This window comes from Schistocerca serialis, chromosome 1, assembly GCF_023864345.2.
Source record: "Schistocerca serialis cubense isolate TAMUIC-IGC-003099 chromosome 1, iqSchSeri2.2, whole genome shotgun sequence".
Lineage (NCBI taxonomy): Eukaryota > Metazoa > Arthropoda > Insecta > Orthoptera > Acrididae > Schistocerca > Schistocerca serialis.
Window position 1 is genome coordinate 1,138,973,046 of NC_064638.1, and position 19,747 is coordinate 1,138,992,792.

The 19,747-nt window shown below is 39.1% G+C and overlaps 1 protein-coding gene across 1 annotated transcript in view; it reads right to left on the reverse strand.

The window, feature by feature from the left end:
- Nucleotides 1-19,747, reverse strand: part of LOC126455945 (sialin-like) — a 194,820-nt gene that overhangs the window by 1,888 nt on the left and 173,185 nt on the right. The window contains exon 10 of the mRNA XM_050091705.1: nucleotides 5,703-5,842. Coding sequence (XP_049947662.1) covers nucleotides 5,703-5,842 — 140 coding nt within the window. The remainder of the gene's footprint in view (nucleotides 1-5,702; nucleotides 5,843-19,747) is intronic.

A 19,747-nucleotide genomic window follows, 5' to 3' on the forward strand; every position in this document is an offset into this window, starting at 1 on the left:
ATTAATTGATTAGTGTGCCTGCAATTGGTTTTGAAAAAATTTCAAATTTGTTCTGTGAATTTCCTTTTTTATGTCAAATGTAAGAAGTTAATACAGTTATTTATTTCAATTTCATTGGTACATTTCATTTTGTCATGCATACTATTTAGTTGTAAACGCATGGTGTCAATGTCTTCTTCTTTACTGTAAGTAGAATTACTGTGTCATCGACATAACCTTTGTACTATAAGATTTTGCCTGTTGTATGTTAAAATTTCTCAAAACTTCTTACTTTAATATGTTTAATGAATGTTGGCTAAGGTTCCTGTCATGAAATTACCCATGGCTCTAAACTATTTGGTTGACAGTATGAATCATCTTGAAAGCAAAAACAGTTATATGAAAGACTGAGTCATATTAGTTGAGTGAACTTTAGGGTTTCAGCTGTAATCATTTACTTGTATTTGATTACATTATTTTCAACTATATTAATGGTTTCCTTAATATGAATATCTGTGTAAAGATTAATGATGTCAGAAGAAACCAGTATATTGTTATCAGGAACATATGTATTTTTGATTTGATTAATTAATTAATGTGTATTTTTGTTATGTATTTATTTTCATATGTGTGGAGCTTGTTGTATAAATAACTGACTTTTTACTTATAAATAGAAGGGACTGTCTATACCACTGACAATAGAGTTAATAGGTATGTACTTTTTATGGATTTTTGGATGCACTTGTAATGTTGGAAATTTTGGGGTTGAGAACTATGCATTCCTTTACCTTTTTGTCAATGAAGATAAAATTGAAATTTTGAGGACTTCCTTGATATGTGTGTTGAATTTGTTTACAGGATCATGTTTTAACTTTGTTACATCATGCTTTTCAAAAAACTCATGAATTTTATTGAGATAGTAATTTTTTAATATTATGATGGTTAAATGAAAAGTAATTCCTCCACCATCTTTAATTGGGTTTGGATGGGAATGTTTTAATAAATCAAATGCAGAAATAATCCTTAGAATGTGATCTTTAATTACCACTATTCACTTTTCCACATAATCAGCAGCCAATTGGATACATTTCTGCCAACGATGAACAAGTTTTCTGAAGCCATCATGGAAGAAGTCGACACTCTGTTTCCGCAACCACAGTCTCACAGTTGTCTCAGTGTCTTTATCGGAAGAATAATGATGTCCCCACAGATCGTCTTTCATTATCAGGAACAGATGGAAGTCAGATGGTGCTAAATCTGGACTGTTTGGAGGATGCCATATGATGGTGAGATTCAGTTTCTGAAGTTTTGCTGTGGTGGCATGTGAAGTGTGTGGTTTGGGATTGTCATGCTGCAGGAAGACATTTCCCTTTTCCCTTTGGACCCTTGTTAGCGGTCATTTCAGAGTTCACAGCATTGTGATGTAATGCTCTGAATATTTTGTTGTTCCACGATCAAGGAAATCAACATGGATAACACCATCTGCTGTGGCCATGATTTTTCCAGCTGAGATCTTCCTATAGCCAAGAAAAGCTATAAAGTGACCCACACGTACTTGTGAAATGCCGATTGTGTTTGCAGTTTGAGTGATACGACGATCGTCCTGAATCAATCCGTCAACATTTTGCTTGTGAAACTCGATGGTTGCTGTCACAGGACGTCCTACTCTTTGTTTGTCACGCAGGTCAGATGTTCCCCCTCAACATCTTTAAACTTACTCGCCCAGCGATGCACAGTACTCACATTAACACAATCATCACAAACTGATGAATCTCCTTTGGGGTGACACCTTCTGCTGTCAAGAATTCAATGACTAAACGTTGCTTTAATCGCATTGACCGACCTTCTGCGCAGGTTTCCATACATTACTCTGTAACAACACAGCCGTTCAATGCTAAGGCTTCCCCCCAATTGGAGCTGTAGAGCAGGGACTATGGAACAAGCCAGTACCTGCCACATACCAATGCTGCTAACTGTTGAAGAGTTACGAAGGTGGAGGCATTACTTTTCAGTCAACCATCGTATTACTAATGCTTTGCCTTTACGTTTAATGCATTATGTTCACTTTATTTCTTGTAAATATATCACATTGTATTTTGGTTGGCCCTCATCAGGTAACTGTGATTTATTTGCTCTGAAATCATTTCATAGATTATAGAAACAATTTTGTTTTTACTTACAATGGGGAGTTGTGCCACATCTAAGTCTATTTTTGTACTGACTTGATATTTTTGATCATACTTCTTGGTAGATTGGCAGACAGATTAAATTTTAATTCTTTATTCAGGAGATCCAGCTCTGCTCCTATAAATTAAATATTTGTAAAATTCTCAATATGTTTCAAACATTTTAAGTTATGGTAGTCTACTTGTTCACATTTGTAAGCCCCATTCATTTCAGCATGAATTATTTCATTGTTAATTTGTTCATGTATGTCTCTAATTTTTTTGCTCACAAGATGTGAATGATCGTTAGCTAATGTGAGTATCAAATAAAATTGCACTGAAGTGAACATTTTTCCTAGTCATAGATGTGATAGATATGAGTGATGGTTGAACCAGATCTTCTGTTTAAATTTAGTATGGCTTTCTTATTTGAGTCACATAATATCACTGCACTTTTTCACTTTCTTAGCGGCTTATGTTATAAGTTTAAAAAAAATGGTTCAAATGGCTCTGAGCACTATGGGACTCAACTGCTGAGGTCATTAGTCCCCTATAACTTAGAACTAGTTAAACCTAACTAACCTAAGGACATCACAAGCATCCATGCCCGAGGCAGGATTCGAACCTGCGACCGTAGCGGTCTTGCGGTTCCAGACTGCAGCGCCTTTAACCGCATGGCCTATAAGTTTAATAATAACATTTACGGAGTTTATGAGTACTTTTAACTGTGCATTATATCTTATGTTTTAGTGGTCTTCAACACTTTAATTGTTATGTGCTGATAACATTGAATTTTACCTGTGTATTTGTATGGTAGCATGACATGCATTTTCTTCACAGCAGATATTACAGAAATGAATGTACTAAAATATGTTGTAGTTCTCCACTTTTGCTGCATTAATTTTACTTGTTCTCAACTAGTTTCAGCCGTCTAGGCAAACAGAATATCTATAAACAGCCTTAGTTGCAAAGTTATTTTTATTACAAATAACGCCTATCACCTGAGTAAGGCTTCATCAGATTTTATGAAAATTTGTCAGGAGCATTTCATATCAGCAAGTGGTAAGGTGGTTGGTCAGAACAGATGATGAATAAACCATCAAAAAGATATATCTGTCAGACTAGATCCACTTGTAAGTCATGAACACCACTGAACAAAGTGCAATGAAGTGCCACACATACTTCACATAACCTGAAACTCAAGGTGACAACGTTGGAACTAGCTAGTTCCGATGTGGCCGCCTAGTATAAAGTTTATTTTACCAAATTTTCAGATTTATATGATGCACATGTGGCTCTATGCTGCACTACGTTGGATGGTGTTCACGATTTACAAGTGAGTCTAGTCCAGTACAAATGCCTTTCAGATTATTCATTCCCTATCATTTCTGACCATCTGTCTTTCCAGCCGATAATTTCAAATGCTCTTGATAGCTTTGTGTAAAACTTGATAAAGCCTTAAATAGGTGAAACACATTATTTGTAACAAAAGCAGCTTTCAAAGTGTTACTGTTTCTTTGCAGACATGAAAAACGGTTGCTGCACCGTTCAGCTTATCATCGAGTGGTTAATATTATTAAATATTATGTATAGTATTAAATTCTCCATAACTTCAGAAGTAATACTGACTCGCAAAATTTTAGGCTAGTTTTGGAATCAGCACAAAAAAATTGTTTAAGGTGGTACATATCAAACATCAATTCTCAGCCGTTTTAAATTTCGTAAATATTACATTTATTTACTTTTGCTAATATGACAGAACGGGATGTGTAAAGAACAGCTGACTCACACAAGGTTGCTACCGCATTAGTATGTAAAGGAAAATTTCCTTTGAATTAAGACTAATATGAATTGAAATATCACTGACCTTCAGCAGCTTCATTCTACTGTGAAGTATATATTTATACTTCGTTTATGTTAACTCTTATCTCCTAAACTGGTGGGGAAAAGCATGTCCATAGATAGATTTTAGAGAGACGGCAAAAGGGAGTTCATCGTGAAATGACGCTGTGGTAAGTCATGTAGGCCTACAATACTTTTCTTTCTGTGTATACTAACCAATAATAGGTGTGCTACAATGGGAAAACGTGGGAGATGTCTGTTGTTATTGTGAAATTCTATTGTGAGTTGTGTTTATGTGATAAATATTGTGATATGGAAATATGTTATGATTTATTAGCAGTTACATGGCTCATAGCACGTTGCACAATTGAACTCTGAGGCCAGACTCCTGGAAAGGACAGCAGCCAGTTTATTTAATCATATGTTACTAATGAAATCCAAAAGGTGAATTTGCACCACATTGAATGGCAGCCAGAATTTGGTTTTACTGAACACATGTCAAAAATTCATTATACACATCAAAAATAACATTGGTAATTACTCAGAAACAGCTCTGTCCATGGCCATGCAACAAGAGACAGACTCAACTTACATTTACCAAGAAAAAATAAATGTAAAACTCAAAACAGCATTTTCTACCAAGGAATGAAACTGTACAATAAATTACCAAAAGAGATTAAACAAATTGCTAAAATACACTTATTTAAAAAGGTAGCTAAAAAGTACTTGTTATGCAACACATTTTATACATTGAAGGATTACTTAGATAAAACAGAGTAGGGGTTTGAGAAAAAAATCTTGTACAAATAAATAACAATAAAAATGATTATGAAACATCCAGCATTCCACTTAACATCTTCACTTTATGTTTTTTCCTTCTTTTTTCCTTTCTAGAAATACTTACCCCCTAGCTATGCATAGCACAATACTAACACCTCTTCCTCTTCCTGAGCTCAACATCTCACTTATTATGGAGGGATGCTGACTCAGTTTTTCAGGATAGCAAATGGGAAGCTGCAGTACAAAAAATGGCAAGATATCACCAGTGTGTGTGTGTGTGTGTGTGTGTCTGTGTATTGAATGAAGTGTTATGAAACAACGTGTATATAGTGTGTGCAGTGACTGATAGTGACATATGAGTGAATGCTGTGGCATTACATTCTTTAGTAAGTTATTTGTAAAAAAAGTATTGTATGCTGGGTGTAATTCTAATGATTATGTCTAACTAGAAGCCTGTAAATATGTGTGTATACGAATTTGCTTATTTTAAATTGGTCTAAACTTGTTAATACATTGAAATTTTCAATATCCTTGTAAAAAGTGGTCTATGGAAGAATAAAGCTACTACTACTACTACTACTACTACTATGTATAGAAATCGTCTCAATTTATACCAGAGACAAGTCTCAATATCCAATTATAATTAAAGAAATACACCACTACTTTTCAAAACTATTGCACAGTTGTGTGTGGGTCATGGAAAAGGAATGATAAACCAAGTCCACTAGAACCTAGCCATATACGGAAAGAGCCCCTAACTGTAACGTCACCCCATTGAACCATTGAGCACAAATGCTAAACTCAGCTTACATAAGCTTATTACAAAGGGCATGACTAACACGAAAAGTACATATCAGCCTTATTTGTAGGAATTACAAGTTGTTTGCACTTGGACAGTGTTGTGATGACCCAGCAGTTCAGCCAGCAGGTACTAACCTTGATGTTAGGGTTGCCAGCGGTGTTGTTGGCCATGACAACCACCGCCACCGACATGTTGGTACGCAAGCTGAAGACCAGCACGTGTGCGATGCATAACAGCAGTGCCTGAAGGTGCCTCACGCCCAACAGGGGGACTCCTAAAAAAAAAAGGAGCGTATAGACTCTTCTTATTCTATGTGCGCCCTTGTTTAGAAGGTAGAAGCATTCCCAGATTTCTGCCTGTATTAATTTCGCCGCAGTCAAGTCCCTTTAACTTGTTTGTGAGATAGCGAAATTCACTGTTCACTGTCGAGAGGGATTCAGAGAAGATTAAAAAAGCCTTAGTAAACTGTGATAGGTATGTTTAGCCACACTGTGTGCAATGATCCTCACAGTCACTAGAGCATGCTTATCAGGGAGTCCATAGATCACACGACAAACAATGCAGCCTAAAATTTGGTTATTTTAGTTCAACAATTCATAACGCTTGAGAATAAGAATACATATTCAACATTAGCAACTCCAGAATTGTTTCCCGTGATATTCTTAAACCACTTCATGTAAATGATAGGACGATTACAACTCAGGGCCGTGTTCTATCAGGTTCAACCTTGGGCGAAACGACAAACGTCTAGCCATTCCCATTTTACGAATTAACTTGGCCAGTTTTTTGCATTGGACCACAGATCGTCACTACTACAGATCGTCACTACTACTGTCGGTCATTTGACATCATCGTTTGGATGGAAGCTTTTCCAGACTTCTCCGTATATTGCTGTCATCGGCTATCAACATCCATATAGTTCCTGCATATTTATTGATGTCATCTACCCATCTTGTAACAGGTAGTAGTCTCTTGCATTTTTTATCTACTGAAATGCAATACTCAACTGTTTTGGTCCATATCCATTATTTTGTAGCCCAGTAGTTAAGTGCTTGACTAGAAATCCAAAGACCTTGGGTTCGATCCCTGTCCAGTCCTCCTACACTTTTTATCTTTCACTCGTTACTTCCTTTACGTCTGGCAATGATAGTTCATGTGAGAAACGCCAAGCTGCAGCATCGTGCCAGGTCCGCATTAAACAATAGGTTCCCCTATAACTAGATATGTAAATCAGCTCATAGATCAGAGGAAGGCAACAGCCTCCCGCTACCAATAGCTCTGTAAAGTGCTGTGGTGTTAACTTTGCGGACGATCATAGCTTCACCGTTTGCATATTACATCCACTTGCCCAGCTGCATGAACTGTCCATCTAAATTTCAGGTGTTTCACAATTCATTTCACACAGCTCTTTAGGTTGTAGAGAGGACACAGTAGGTCAAGTCTTACTCAGCTAGCCATGTCCCGACGTCATGCAACGACGTTACAGGAAATCAAAGTTACAATATAGACTCCGGCACCTGTACAGATATATATTTACAGGGTGATTCTACGATAATGTTACAGACTGTCAAGGATCATGGAGGAGGATCAATGTATCAGTTTGAGATAAGAGTCCCTGGTTGGGAAACGATCAAGTCGAAAGTTATAAGCGAAACCCATTCTGACACCCCTGAAATTGTAGAATGCATGTTTCGGTACTGTTGTTGCTAAGTTTGTAGGATAGGCAACTTTCAGAGGTGGTAGTATGGACCAAAACATGAAAAAACCTCTAGTAAGTAGGGGCTCGAAAATGCATACCTTAAGAGATATCAGCACTTGTTCAATAGAGGAGATGGGGCTCACAATAGCAAATATGAACAAGTGCTCGTAATCCTTAGGTATGGGTTTTAGAGCGCATGTTACTAGGCATTTCTTCTTATTTTAGTCCATACTACTACCTCTGAAAGTTGCCTACCCTACAATGTTAGTTACGACAGTACCGGTACATGTGTTCTACCGTCAGATGTACCAGAACGGTTTTCGCCTATAACTTTCGACTCGTCCGATACTTTGTAACATCATACCGGAGTCACCCTCTACATACACACATTCAATCGACTGCTATCACTTTGACGCTCTGTAGTTTCGTCGGATGACGTTTCCGGACATGGGTTTCTATGTACAACTTTTGATCTACGATGTCCCCTCTGCAACCTCTAGAAGTGTGTAGCATGAACTGTGAAACACCCTGTACGACTTCGTCGTCAGCCTGTTCCCGAAACACTGTTTTGTTTCCCTACCCCTTCCACTAATTCTTGAGTTGGACCTATCCATTGCTCGACAAGCAGCTTGCAAGTGTTGAAAGGCTTTAGCAATGAAAAACTGTGTCTGGCATACATGAATCAAAACCGGTATCACATGCTGGTTATAAACATTCTTTTTCAGACAAACTGGAAGCATATTTTTGAAAACTGTACTTAGTTTACCGAATGCCCTTCAGGCATTTTTATTGCTCTGTTTATTTCCTTTCTTGAACAACAATTTCTTATCTTCAACAGCATAAATACGAAAACTCTGCAACTAGTTGTATGAATTCTCCGTTCAGTTGTACTGTTTTATTTTCAACTTGTTGTTTGTATGTTACTCTTACTGCAATTAGCTTTTCGCCCTATTTCCAAAAAAAAAATGGTTCAAATGGCTCTGAGTGCTATGGGACTCAACTTCTGAGGTCATTAGTCCCCTAGAATTTAGAACTAGTTAAACCTAACTAACGTAAGGACATCACACACATCCATGCCCGAGGCAGGATTCGAACCTGCGACCGTAGCGGTCTCGCGGATCCAGACTGCAGCGCCTAGAACCGCACGACCACTGCGGCCGGCCGCCCTATTTCCAGACTTTGTTAATACAAGTACTTACCTCCACTCTTTGTTGTAGTTTTTCTGCATTACAGACAAACAGCACCTGTCGTTAGCTAAACAAAGGAAGTTCAGACATATTCCACCTTTTCTTTCCCGATTTAAGATCTAAAAACATCTTCTAGACCATCCTGGGAACAGTTCTGATATACCATTTTCTAGCCTGACCTCTCGTTCAAGCCTAAATTTGTCACTGTTGTATACTAACAGAGGTTGAAGCAATGCCTGTTTCGTAAGGGATATCTGTGCAGATTATGTTGCAGTCGACTCGTAAGTTTTACTCAAAATCTACGAATCCCAGGCTGAGACAAATCACATTCATTGTACTATTCCGTAATTTAATGTAATATTTGTTTTTTTCTGTAGTCAAGTTATTCATCTGCTTGATTAATGGTTAGTGATAACTTTAGCAAATTTGTAGTACATTAGTAAGAGAAGGTTGACAAGCGTACTACAGGGCCTGTTAAAAAAAGTGAAGCACCCAGAAGACATGATCGGATGTCAATGTAACTTGGCACACGTGCACATCATCGGCGAGTAGGTAAAGTATTAGAATTACAGTTCTCTGTGACAGACAGAATGGCGCCAGAATGCGTGTTGTTCGCGTTTAGTGCTCTTACGAGGTCTAGTAGGGGACATACGGGACCTGAGTACTGTGAAGGATAGGAAGACGCTGTCTACTCGCATTACTACAAAAAATTTGCAGTTTTGTTTGCGGAATGCTTTCAGAGGAACATAATTCCCCAAAACGTGGAAAACGCTGCAGTCGATCTCCCTCGAAATAACTGAGTCAGTTACGAGTTTAAAAAATTGTTAGCTTGGCAGCGAGACGAAAATCACAGGGAAGGTTATGCCATTTGAACATCCGCCGTGCATAACGCCCGAATCTTGCGGTTACATACGCCGTATGGGAAGAGTGTAGATCCACTCTCTGGCCGCTATAGTACAAACGCTATCGGATAGCGACAGAAGCAGAGCGGTGGACGGTTGACGACCAACATGTATTGGGCGCCGACGAGAGCAGAGCAGCAGTCTCTACGAACCACCCACCGATGGCAACGAGTCTGTTTCCCGACATATATTGGAGAACGTGCGACGTGGTCCGTGAGGACACACAAGAATTCTGCAAGTTATAAATATGTCAGGAAACCATGTGAACGAAATAGTATCTGTTCACTGCAAGTGACAAATTGACAATAATAATATTACGCGTCTGTATTTGACGTATTGTTTGTGATTTATCTTAGATCGACAAAGAAGTCGTGGCGCATTTTACAGCGTCGTTAAAAGTTGTCAGCTATAATCTGTCGATCAGTAACCGTCCATTAGCTATGGTACCTTAGCATTGATAATGACTGTCTTCTGCTTATGTTCGTATTCTGACGTTTTCCGTTACTTCTTTTATTCTCCTCTGGTTGCAGAGCAGTCGGATAAAAGCCTACCTCACACCATTGTACGATGCAACGAAACCATATCCAGCTTATATGTTTTCGAAGACTCATATCTGAATTGCAACTACATGACAATATTTGCTCAAGTGTGTGGTAGGTTAGAAGGCCAGTGACCACTATTGATAATGATCCCGATAACGATCGTCCTGTAGAGCGACTTATTTGGAGAGGAAGCTCTGTCGACTTACAGCTGCTGCTTACAATACTATCTTGATAATTATTATCAGTCCCTATAAAAGGCTGTCGAAACGAAGAGCATTATTATCCATCGTTTCTTTTATATTTTTCTGTCAAGAGCAATCTGCTGTGGTATTCAAGTTCAGGATTTAGAAGTAATATCGGAATGGTGCGAAAAGTGACAGTTGACCATAAATAACGAAAAGTGTCAGGCCATCCACATGAGTGCTAAAAGGAACTCGTTAAACTTCGGTTACACGATAAATCAGTCTAATGTAAAAGCCGTAAATTCAACTAAATACCTAGGTATTACAATTACTAACAACTTAAATCGGAAAGAACACACAGAAAATGTTTTGGGGAAGGCTAACCAAAGGCTTCGTTTTATTGGCAGGACACTTAGAAAATGTAACAGACCTACTAAGGAGACTGCCTACACTACGCTTGTCCGTCCTCTTTTAGAATACTGCTACGGGGTGTGGGATCCTTACCAGTTAGGACTGACGGACTACATCGAAAAAGTTCAAAGAAAGGCAGCACGTTTTGTATTATCGCTAAATATGGGAGAGAGTGTCACAGAAATGATACAGGATTTGGGCTGGAAATCATTAAAAGAAAGGCGTTTTTCGTTGTGACGGAATCTTCTCACGAAATTCCAATCACCAGCTTTCTCCTCCGAATGCGAAAATATTTTGTTGACACCGACCTACATAGGGCGGAACGATCACCACGAAAAAATAAGGGAAATCAGACCTCGTACGGAAAGATACAGGTGTTCATTCTTTCCGCGCGCTATACGAGATTGGAATAATAGAGAATTGTGAAGGTGGTTCGGTGAACCCTCTGCCAGCCACTTAAATGTGATTTGCAGAGTATCCATGTAGATGTAGATGTAGATGCCGCAGAAAGATTCATTTCACAAGACTGATTCTTCTACTCGAAAGAAAACAGTGTCTTGCGGAGGATTGCAATTTACGAATCAAAACTTAAAAGTTTAACTTGGCACCAGTTCTTGTTGTGGTTGCCAGTAGGGGTCTAAATGGAGCTTTGGCCCCTTGGATGAATCAGAACTGCTGTCAACCTATTTTATTTTCCGACTATCGCGGATCGTAGTTTCACCCACAATTTAGATCAGTGTCAGATTTGCCGTTCCAGTACCACCTTCTTCGAGCTTGTGTATTATTTCGTTTCTTCTGTATCGTTCACACAACACGTCTTCGTTTTTCGGACATTGCTCGCCACCAACAGAAAACAATGAATATCTTCCACAACAATTTCAGTCAGGCGCTTGCAGTATTCAAGCAGCACATTGTTTAAAAAATGGTTCTAATGGCTCTAAGCAGTATGGGACTTAACATCTGAGGTCACCAGTCCGCTAGACTTAGAACTACTTAAACCTAACTAACCTAAGGACATCACACACATCCATGACCGAGGCAGGATTCGAACCTTCAACGGTAGCTGCAGCGCGGCTCCGCACCAACAGTCGCCAACCCTCTGTGCAGACTGGATCCGGATCTGGTTCGCCTCCCTGCTCTGAAAGGTAGATCGTTGCGCGTGAAGCTACAAAGGTAGGTCAGTTATAAATACTGTATAACTTCACTGGCTGTAAAAAACATTCGCAGATCTCAAGAAAAAGAAAAACTAATTACTCGGACATGATCATTATAGTGACTGCTCGAACGTCGAAATGAAACTCACAGAGTACGAGGTGCTGTACGCGTTAATTACAATCCATTCTTGGAAAGTTTTTTGCAGAGTGATTGTGGGCGCTGTAAGTACAATCCTGTTTCGGAAATTTATTTCCAATTGCAAATTTAGCTTTTTTCTTTCCTATTCACGCTTTTTAAGAAAGCATTAATAAATGCAATAAATTGAGCACTATTTCCGTTTGTTTGCAGTATAAGCAACACAAAATTGAAAGAAATGTTTCCACGTAAAGACTTGCCCACAAAATTCTAATTACAATTCTGTACTCATACGTCTGTGGCAACTGCTGCCTGGGAACCGGGCTAAGGTAAGTGGCTCCTGCCTCGTCCGACCTGCGCCAAAAATGTTATGTTTTCTAAACGCTTTGCCATCTAGAGCTCCCCCTTCCGTCAGTATCATTTGGAGCCATGGGCTGCGGATACCACAAAACTGGACGAAATCGCTGATGACGAGCAGGCGCGGTCGCCTTGTAAATATCTATGCCCATAGACAGAGCAATGGATTCATCGAACTATTGACGTTAATGGTCTATGGAAGCAGACGACCGACGTGTGTGCTTCTGCTAGAAGTACGACATCGCCTGCAGCTCCTCTAAAGGGCTTGTGACCATATCGGCTGGATCCTGAACAACTGTAAAACTGTGGTCTGCTCAGATGAGTCCCAATTTTAATCGACAAGAGCTGATGGTAGAATTAGAGTGAGCAGAAGCCACGAACCCATGGATCCTAGTTGACAATGAGATACTGTGCAATCTGGTGTTGGCTCCAAAATGGTGTTGGCTATGTTTACATGGAATCGATCATTGCCTGGGAACAGTTATGTTCGGCCATTTGGAGACCATTTGCAACCATTTATGGACTTCACATTCCTAAACAAATATGTCATGTCACCGCGCCACAATTGTTCGTGATTGATTTGAACATTCTGGGCAATTCGAAAGAATGTTGGCCACCCAGATCGTCCGACATAAATCTGAGCAAACGCTTATGGGGTTTAATCGAGACGTCAGTTCATGCACAAAATCCTGCACAGAAAACATTTTCGCAATTATGGACGGAGATTGAGGCAGCATGGCTCAGTATTTCTGCAGGGGACTTCCAAACTGTTGAGTCCATGCCGCGTCGATTTGCATTGCAAGAGGAGGACGAACACGATATTAGGAGGTATCCCACGACTTTTGTCACCTCAGGGTAATCCCCAGGCATTCAGTAGAATTGACACCTTTATTTTCCAAACAATTCTCGTTTATTCTTCAGTCTAAGTTGCACATTTTTAATTGTTCTAACATGTGGTTCTGACACAGGCAAGACAGGTTATTGACGAAACTACTTAGATCTGAAGATGATCGAGGGAGACCGAAACATTTCACGTAGCTAAACATGTGCAAACTGGACTGAAGAATATATAAATAGAGTTGCTGATTCTCTCGGTGCGAATATATTGGCTATATCCTTCAGATATGTGCGATTTATCGTCTAATAAAAATTTAATGGGTTCCTTTTAGTACTCATGTAGAAGACCTCACACTTTTTCATTATTTAGAGTCATTTGCCACTTTGCACGTCATTCAGATAACTTCTCTAAACCATTTTCCAATTAATTTTGATTTTCTGAAGACTTTATTAGACTAGAAGCGACAGGATCACCTTCAAAAAAATCTAAGAAGGCTGCCCACATTGTCTCCTAAATCGTTTATACTGGGTGAATCACATAAAACCTTCACCGCAAATATTGCGGAAATGGAAAGAGCTATTGATGCGCGGTTTTCACAGCGTGGATTGGTAGTCAGAATTTCTTATTGTTAGCCACTCCACAAATTATAATAATACTTAGAAAGTGTATTTCATGTGCAAATACATACTTTTTAAATGAAACAATGCTTGTTGACATCAACACAAAATGTATGGTAAATGAGAACATAGTGGTACTTCTTGCAGGATTCTAGTGGAGTCGTTTGCGAGATATCGTATTTTCAAAAGCTGCCACAGCATCACTTGTACAATACCTTTGGTAGCGCACACTACAGAACAGTATAAGTACGTGCGCTATTTATGTGGATTCTGACCAGTGGCGTGACAACTGGCCATTATAGTTGTGTTCAAAATGACAACCGGTAGCAGCTGTACGTAAACGCTTCCGGTCTGGTATGGAACGGATGCTGCGTACATGCTAGCCTTTCAGCGGAGATGTCCGTACAGGCTCTAGTAGCACCTGGTGTATTTGGAGTGTCCTTGTAGACAACAAAACCATTTTGTTGCCGTGCTCTATCCGGTGCATTATCCCCACACTCGACTTTAATGTTTCTTGCTGCCTCCGATGCTGTCGCCGTTTTACTGAACTCAGACTGCAGAATACGTCGGAAATGATCCGATTTTTTCACTTGGCACTTCATTTTGTAGCGTCCACAGCGCCACTCACTATCCCCAAATGACGAAACGACAATATGTAAACCCAAATAGCAAAGGTAAACTGCAAATGAAAATGACAATCTATAAATAAAGCCATAGCAACCGGAATACCAAGATGCAACTATAAACACTACGAACTTATGCACCGACCTAATACAAGACGTGACGTTATCAAGACGTTCACCATTAATTTTATAACCAGTTATTATCGGCTTCTTTGTCTTTGATACCTTTATCCAACTTTCAATAAAACTGTCATTCATTACAACATATGAAAATTTTGTCCAAGTCCTTCTGCAATCACTAACGATCGTCCAGTGCTGATAATTTGATGTATATTTCCGTAAACTTACAGGGCTGCTGATTCTATTTATATTGAAAATATTAGAAATCGAATTACACTTTCTTGTCCACTTCTGCAGTTCAGTAATCAGCTGTGCGGACCACCTGTAACGTCTCCTGGCAAAACACGTATTATATGTGGTAAAAAAAAGGAAAATTAATTGAACTGGATGATTGTAATTTTATTTCTGCATGGGCAATGACTGTGCGAACTTTGTGTAATAAAGAGAAACCATTATGTGTCATGTTTTATACTTGTATGAATTATGTATCGATTCTTATAAGATAATATCTGTGTCGGTAAGTACTGGAACCGCCACAGACGATACTTATAAAATATCAAACAAAGATGTAAATATTTTAAATCGAGTATAAATAGTAGTGAACGATTATTAAATTCTCTGTCATCTTTTTGGAGTTACGTGAGTAGGAAGAGCCTGTGACGCTATGTTGTATGATTGTGTAGCATTCTTTTGTCAAGACTGAGAGAAGGACGCTATTAGGCATTGATTTGTAAACGTGTGCAAGAATATAGTCTGTCTAAATGTTTTGAATAGAGTTACTTAGTGAAAACTCGCATTATGATTTGTAATAAGCTTGCCTGGCAATTTATCCCATCCATTTAAGAGATTTTCAGCTATTTAAATATTATTCGTGGTGCAGAGCTGCGCTCCGAATGAAAGATCTGCTGCCGCGGCGCATTCAAACTGCATTAAATGAAACCAATCATACTGCAAAGAAGTTGACAGGTAACAGTGAACTAAAATTATTTCTTTGAGATTTCGGGATTGCAAGGGAGAGCAGCAGATTTTATGATGTGTTTTACAGGTGGACGCGGGCTGCAGGTGATGTTATATTATCAACAGCGCAAAAAGATAATTTACCTTCATGACATAAAAGAAATCTTGCTGTGCGTAGCTCTGGTCTGGCAAACATTATAGTAAAAACATTTTTTCTCTGATAATAATCTCATGTTCTCGTGTTAGTCGTGGTACTTAGTGGTGTTTTAATGTTAACAAAAATCCACTGCAAAATTTTGATGTACAAACTTTGCGTACTGAAACATCAATATTGATAACGAAATAATTTTCAGTAACCTTTTCAATAACTGTAAAGTAAAAAAGGTATGTTGAACTTCACAGCGAGTTACAATAACAGAACAATGTTCCTTTTATAGAAAGCGACATCCAGAATAATAAGAAGATAATATATTTTGTTTTGTTGAAAATTAATGATCCAAAGAAAGTCACAGCACAGCATCCCTAAAAAGTATTTAAGGGGTCCTTTCATAGCAACGTATTTTACCTCATCAATTTATCAATATATTAGTTGCTACGCGAGCAATAACATAAAAAGACTGCAGAATACGTCAGAAATGATCCGATTTTTTCACTTGGCACTTCATTTTGTAGCGTTCACAGTTCCACTCACTATCTCCAACTGACAAAACGACAATAGGCCAACTGACATAGCAAAGGTAAACTGCAAATAAAAATGACAATCTATAAATAAAGCCATAGCTACCGGAATACCAACATGCAACCATAAACACTACGAACTTATGCACCTACATAATACAAGATTTGACGTTCTCAAGACGTTCACCACTAATTTTATAACCAGTTATTCTCGACTTCTTTGTCTTTGATACCTATATCCAACTTTAAATAAAACTGTCATTCATTGCAACATATGAAAATATTATCCAAGTCTTTCTGCAATGACTAACGATCGTCCAGCGCTGATACTTTGATGTATATTTCCGGAAACTTACAGGGCTGCTGATGCTATGTGTATTGAAAATATTAGAAATCGAATTACACTTTCTTGTCCACTTCTGCAGTTCAGTAATCAGCTGCGCGGACCACCTGTAACGTCTCCTGGCAAAACACGTATTATATGTGGTAAAAAAAAAGGAAAATTAATTGAGCTGGATGATTGTAATTTTATTTCTGCATGGGCAATGATTGTGTGAACTTTATGTAATAAAGAGAAACCATTATGTATCATGTTTTATACTTGTATAGAATTATGTATCGATTTTTTGTAGGTTAATATCTGAGTCGACGACTACTGGAACCGCCACAGACGATACTTATTAAACATCAAACAAAGATGTAAATGTATTGAAGCGAGTATAAATAGTAGTGACCAGCATTAATTTCTCTGTCGTCTTTTCGGCGTTACGTGAGCAGGAAGAGACTGTGACGCTATATTGTATGTCTGTGTAGCATTCTTTTGTCAAGATTGAGAGAAGGACGCCACTAGGCATTGATTTGTAACCGTGTGTAAGAATTTAATCTGTCCTAATGTTTTGAATAGAGTTACTTAGTGAAAACTTGGATTATGATTTTTAATAAGCTTGCCTGGTATTTTATCCCATCCATTTAAGAGATTTTCAGCTATTTAAATATTATTCGTGGTGCAGAGCGAACGAGCCGCTGCCGCGGCGCATTCAAACTCCATTAAATGAAACCAATCATACTGCAAAGAAGCGGACAGGTAATAGTGAACTAAAATTATTTCTTTGAGATTTCGGGATTGCATGGCAGAGCAGCGGATTTTATGTAGTGTTTTACAGGTGGACGTGGGCTGCGGATGATATTATATTATTAACAGTGCAAAATGTATTTTACCTTCATGACGTAAAAGATATCTTGCTGTGCGTAGTTCTAGTCTGGCAAACATTATAGTAAAAACATTTTTTTTCTGATAATAGTCTCATGTTCTCGTGTTAGTCGTGGTACTTAGTGGTGTTTTAATGTTAACAAAAATCCACTGCAAAATTTTTGATGTTGTACAAACTTTGCGTACTGAAACATCAATATTGATAACGAAATAATTTTCAGTAACCTTTTCAATAACTGTAAAGTGAGAAAGATATGTTGAACTTTACAGCGAGTTACAATAACAGAACAATGTTCCTTTTATAGAAAGCGACATCCAGAATAATAAGAAGATAATATATTTTGTTTTGTTGAAAATTAATGATCCAAAGAAAGTCACAGCACAGCATCCCTAAAAAGTATTTAAGGGGTCCTTTCATAGCAACGTATTTTACCTCATCCATTTATCAATATATTAGTTGTTAAGCGAGCAATAACATAGAAAGACTGCAGAATACGTCAGAAATGATCCGATTTATCACTTGGGACTTCATTTTGTAGTGTTCACAGTTCCACTCGCTATCTCCATATGACAAAACGACAATAGGCCAACTGACATAGCAAAGGTAAACTACAAATAAAAATGACAATCTATAAATAAAGCCATAGCAACCGAAATACCAACATGCAACCATAAACACTATGAACTTATGCACCGACCTAATACAAGACGTGACGTTCTGAAGACGTTCACCACTAATTTTATAACCAGTTATTATCGACTTATTTGTCTTTGATACCTTTATCCAACTTTAAATAAAACTGTCATTCATTACAACACATGAAAATATTGTCCAAGTCTTTCTGCAATATCTATCGATCGTCCAGCGCTGATACTTCGATGTATATTTCCGTAATCTTACAGGGTTGCTGATGCTATGTATATTGAAAACATTAGAGATCGTATTACGCTTTGTCGTCCACTTCCGTACTTCAGTAATCAGCTATGCGGAGCACCCGAACTCGAACTCCAGTACTGTCAGAGATTTTTCCTTGGTTGGAGGACTGGAAGGCGGTGCACTCGGCCTCAAAAGGCCTGCTGAGGATCTATTTGTGTGAGAAGTAGCAGCGCGAAAGTCCGGAAGGCCGACAACAGCCGGGACAGCGGTGCGCTACTCCCATGTCCGTCCATATCGTATCCACATGACGCAGAGGTTGACACGGCGGTCGGTCGGTCCCGACTGGGCCGTCTGGGCAAGAAAGCGAAGCTCTTGCTTTTTTTATTACACTTCCTTGGGGCACAGATGATGTTATAAGAGGTGTTCAAAGAGATCCCATTCTGAAGCTGTATGGTCCAGAAACAGTATAGGAAAATTTCAATAAGTATTGAAGCAAATGTCCCACCGACACAGCAAATTGAAGATACCTGGTTGGTAAAACACAGTGTCCGGCTACCTGAATAAGTCCGTAACTGCGCGTTGCACATATACGTCGGACAGGAATCGTTGAGCAAATGGTTCAAATGGCTCTGAGCACTATGGGACTGAACTTCTGAGGTTATCAGTCCCCTAGAACTTAGAACTACTTAAACTTAACAAACCCAAGGACATCACACACATCCATGCCCGAGGCAGGATTTCAGCCTGCGACCGTAGCGGTCGCGCGGTTCCAGACTGTTGCGCCTAGAACCGCTCGGCCACCTTGGCCGGCTATCGTCGAGCATTCTGGGTCTTTTTTAAGATACCGAAGGCGTTGTATCGCATAGACCAGGACTGTCGGGCAGGTGCTCGAGAATCTCCCTCTTGACTTGGTATAACTCATGCGCTACAATATTTGCGATGTGTGGACGTGGGTTATCATGAACCAGCACCACGAAACTTAGCGCACTATCACACAACGGTGGTTTCGACAGACATGGTTCTTCATTCTCCGATGAATGTCTACTGGTGTTTCTCCTTCGGCAGCCAGGAAAACAATAACAGCACGTTGGTCCTCCTTGGAACCATTTGGTAATAACGTCGCCACAATTAACGTTTCAGCTTTCGCAGCACGCGCGATGGAAAGGTACAAATGTCACACTAATCCCATGCCTCCCTGTCAGTGGTTACATACCTACATCGGAGTCGCGCTACGTTACATCTGTGCTGTAGCAAACGCAAAATTTATGGTCGCACCTTGTATTTCCGCTTCTGAGAAACATTCGTCGCCTAGTATAATATACTCGGTACAGTTAGCCAAGTGTTCATGGAGCCACAGACACACATTAAAGAAGATACTCCGTATGACTGTATCTTTGCTATTAGTCGAGAGTGTACATCTGTCCAAGGCCACTATACGGTGCATGGCGAAGGTGTACTTGTACCACTACTACTCAGTCTCTTTCCTGATCCACTCGCAAAATTAGCGTGGACAGAATGACGTTCTTCGCGTCTTCGCACGATCACTAATTTCTCCTCTCTTGACTTCTCGATTCTTACGCGAAATGTACGATGGCGACGATAGAATCGTTTGCCAGTCAGCCGCAAACGTCGGTTCTCTAAACTTTCTCAATAGAGTTTTGCAAAAAGAATGTCGTATTCCCTCCAAGG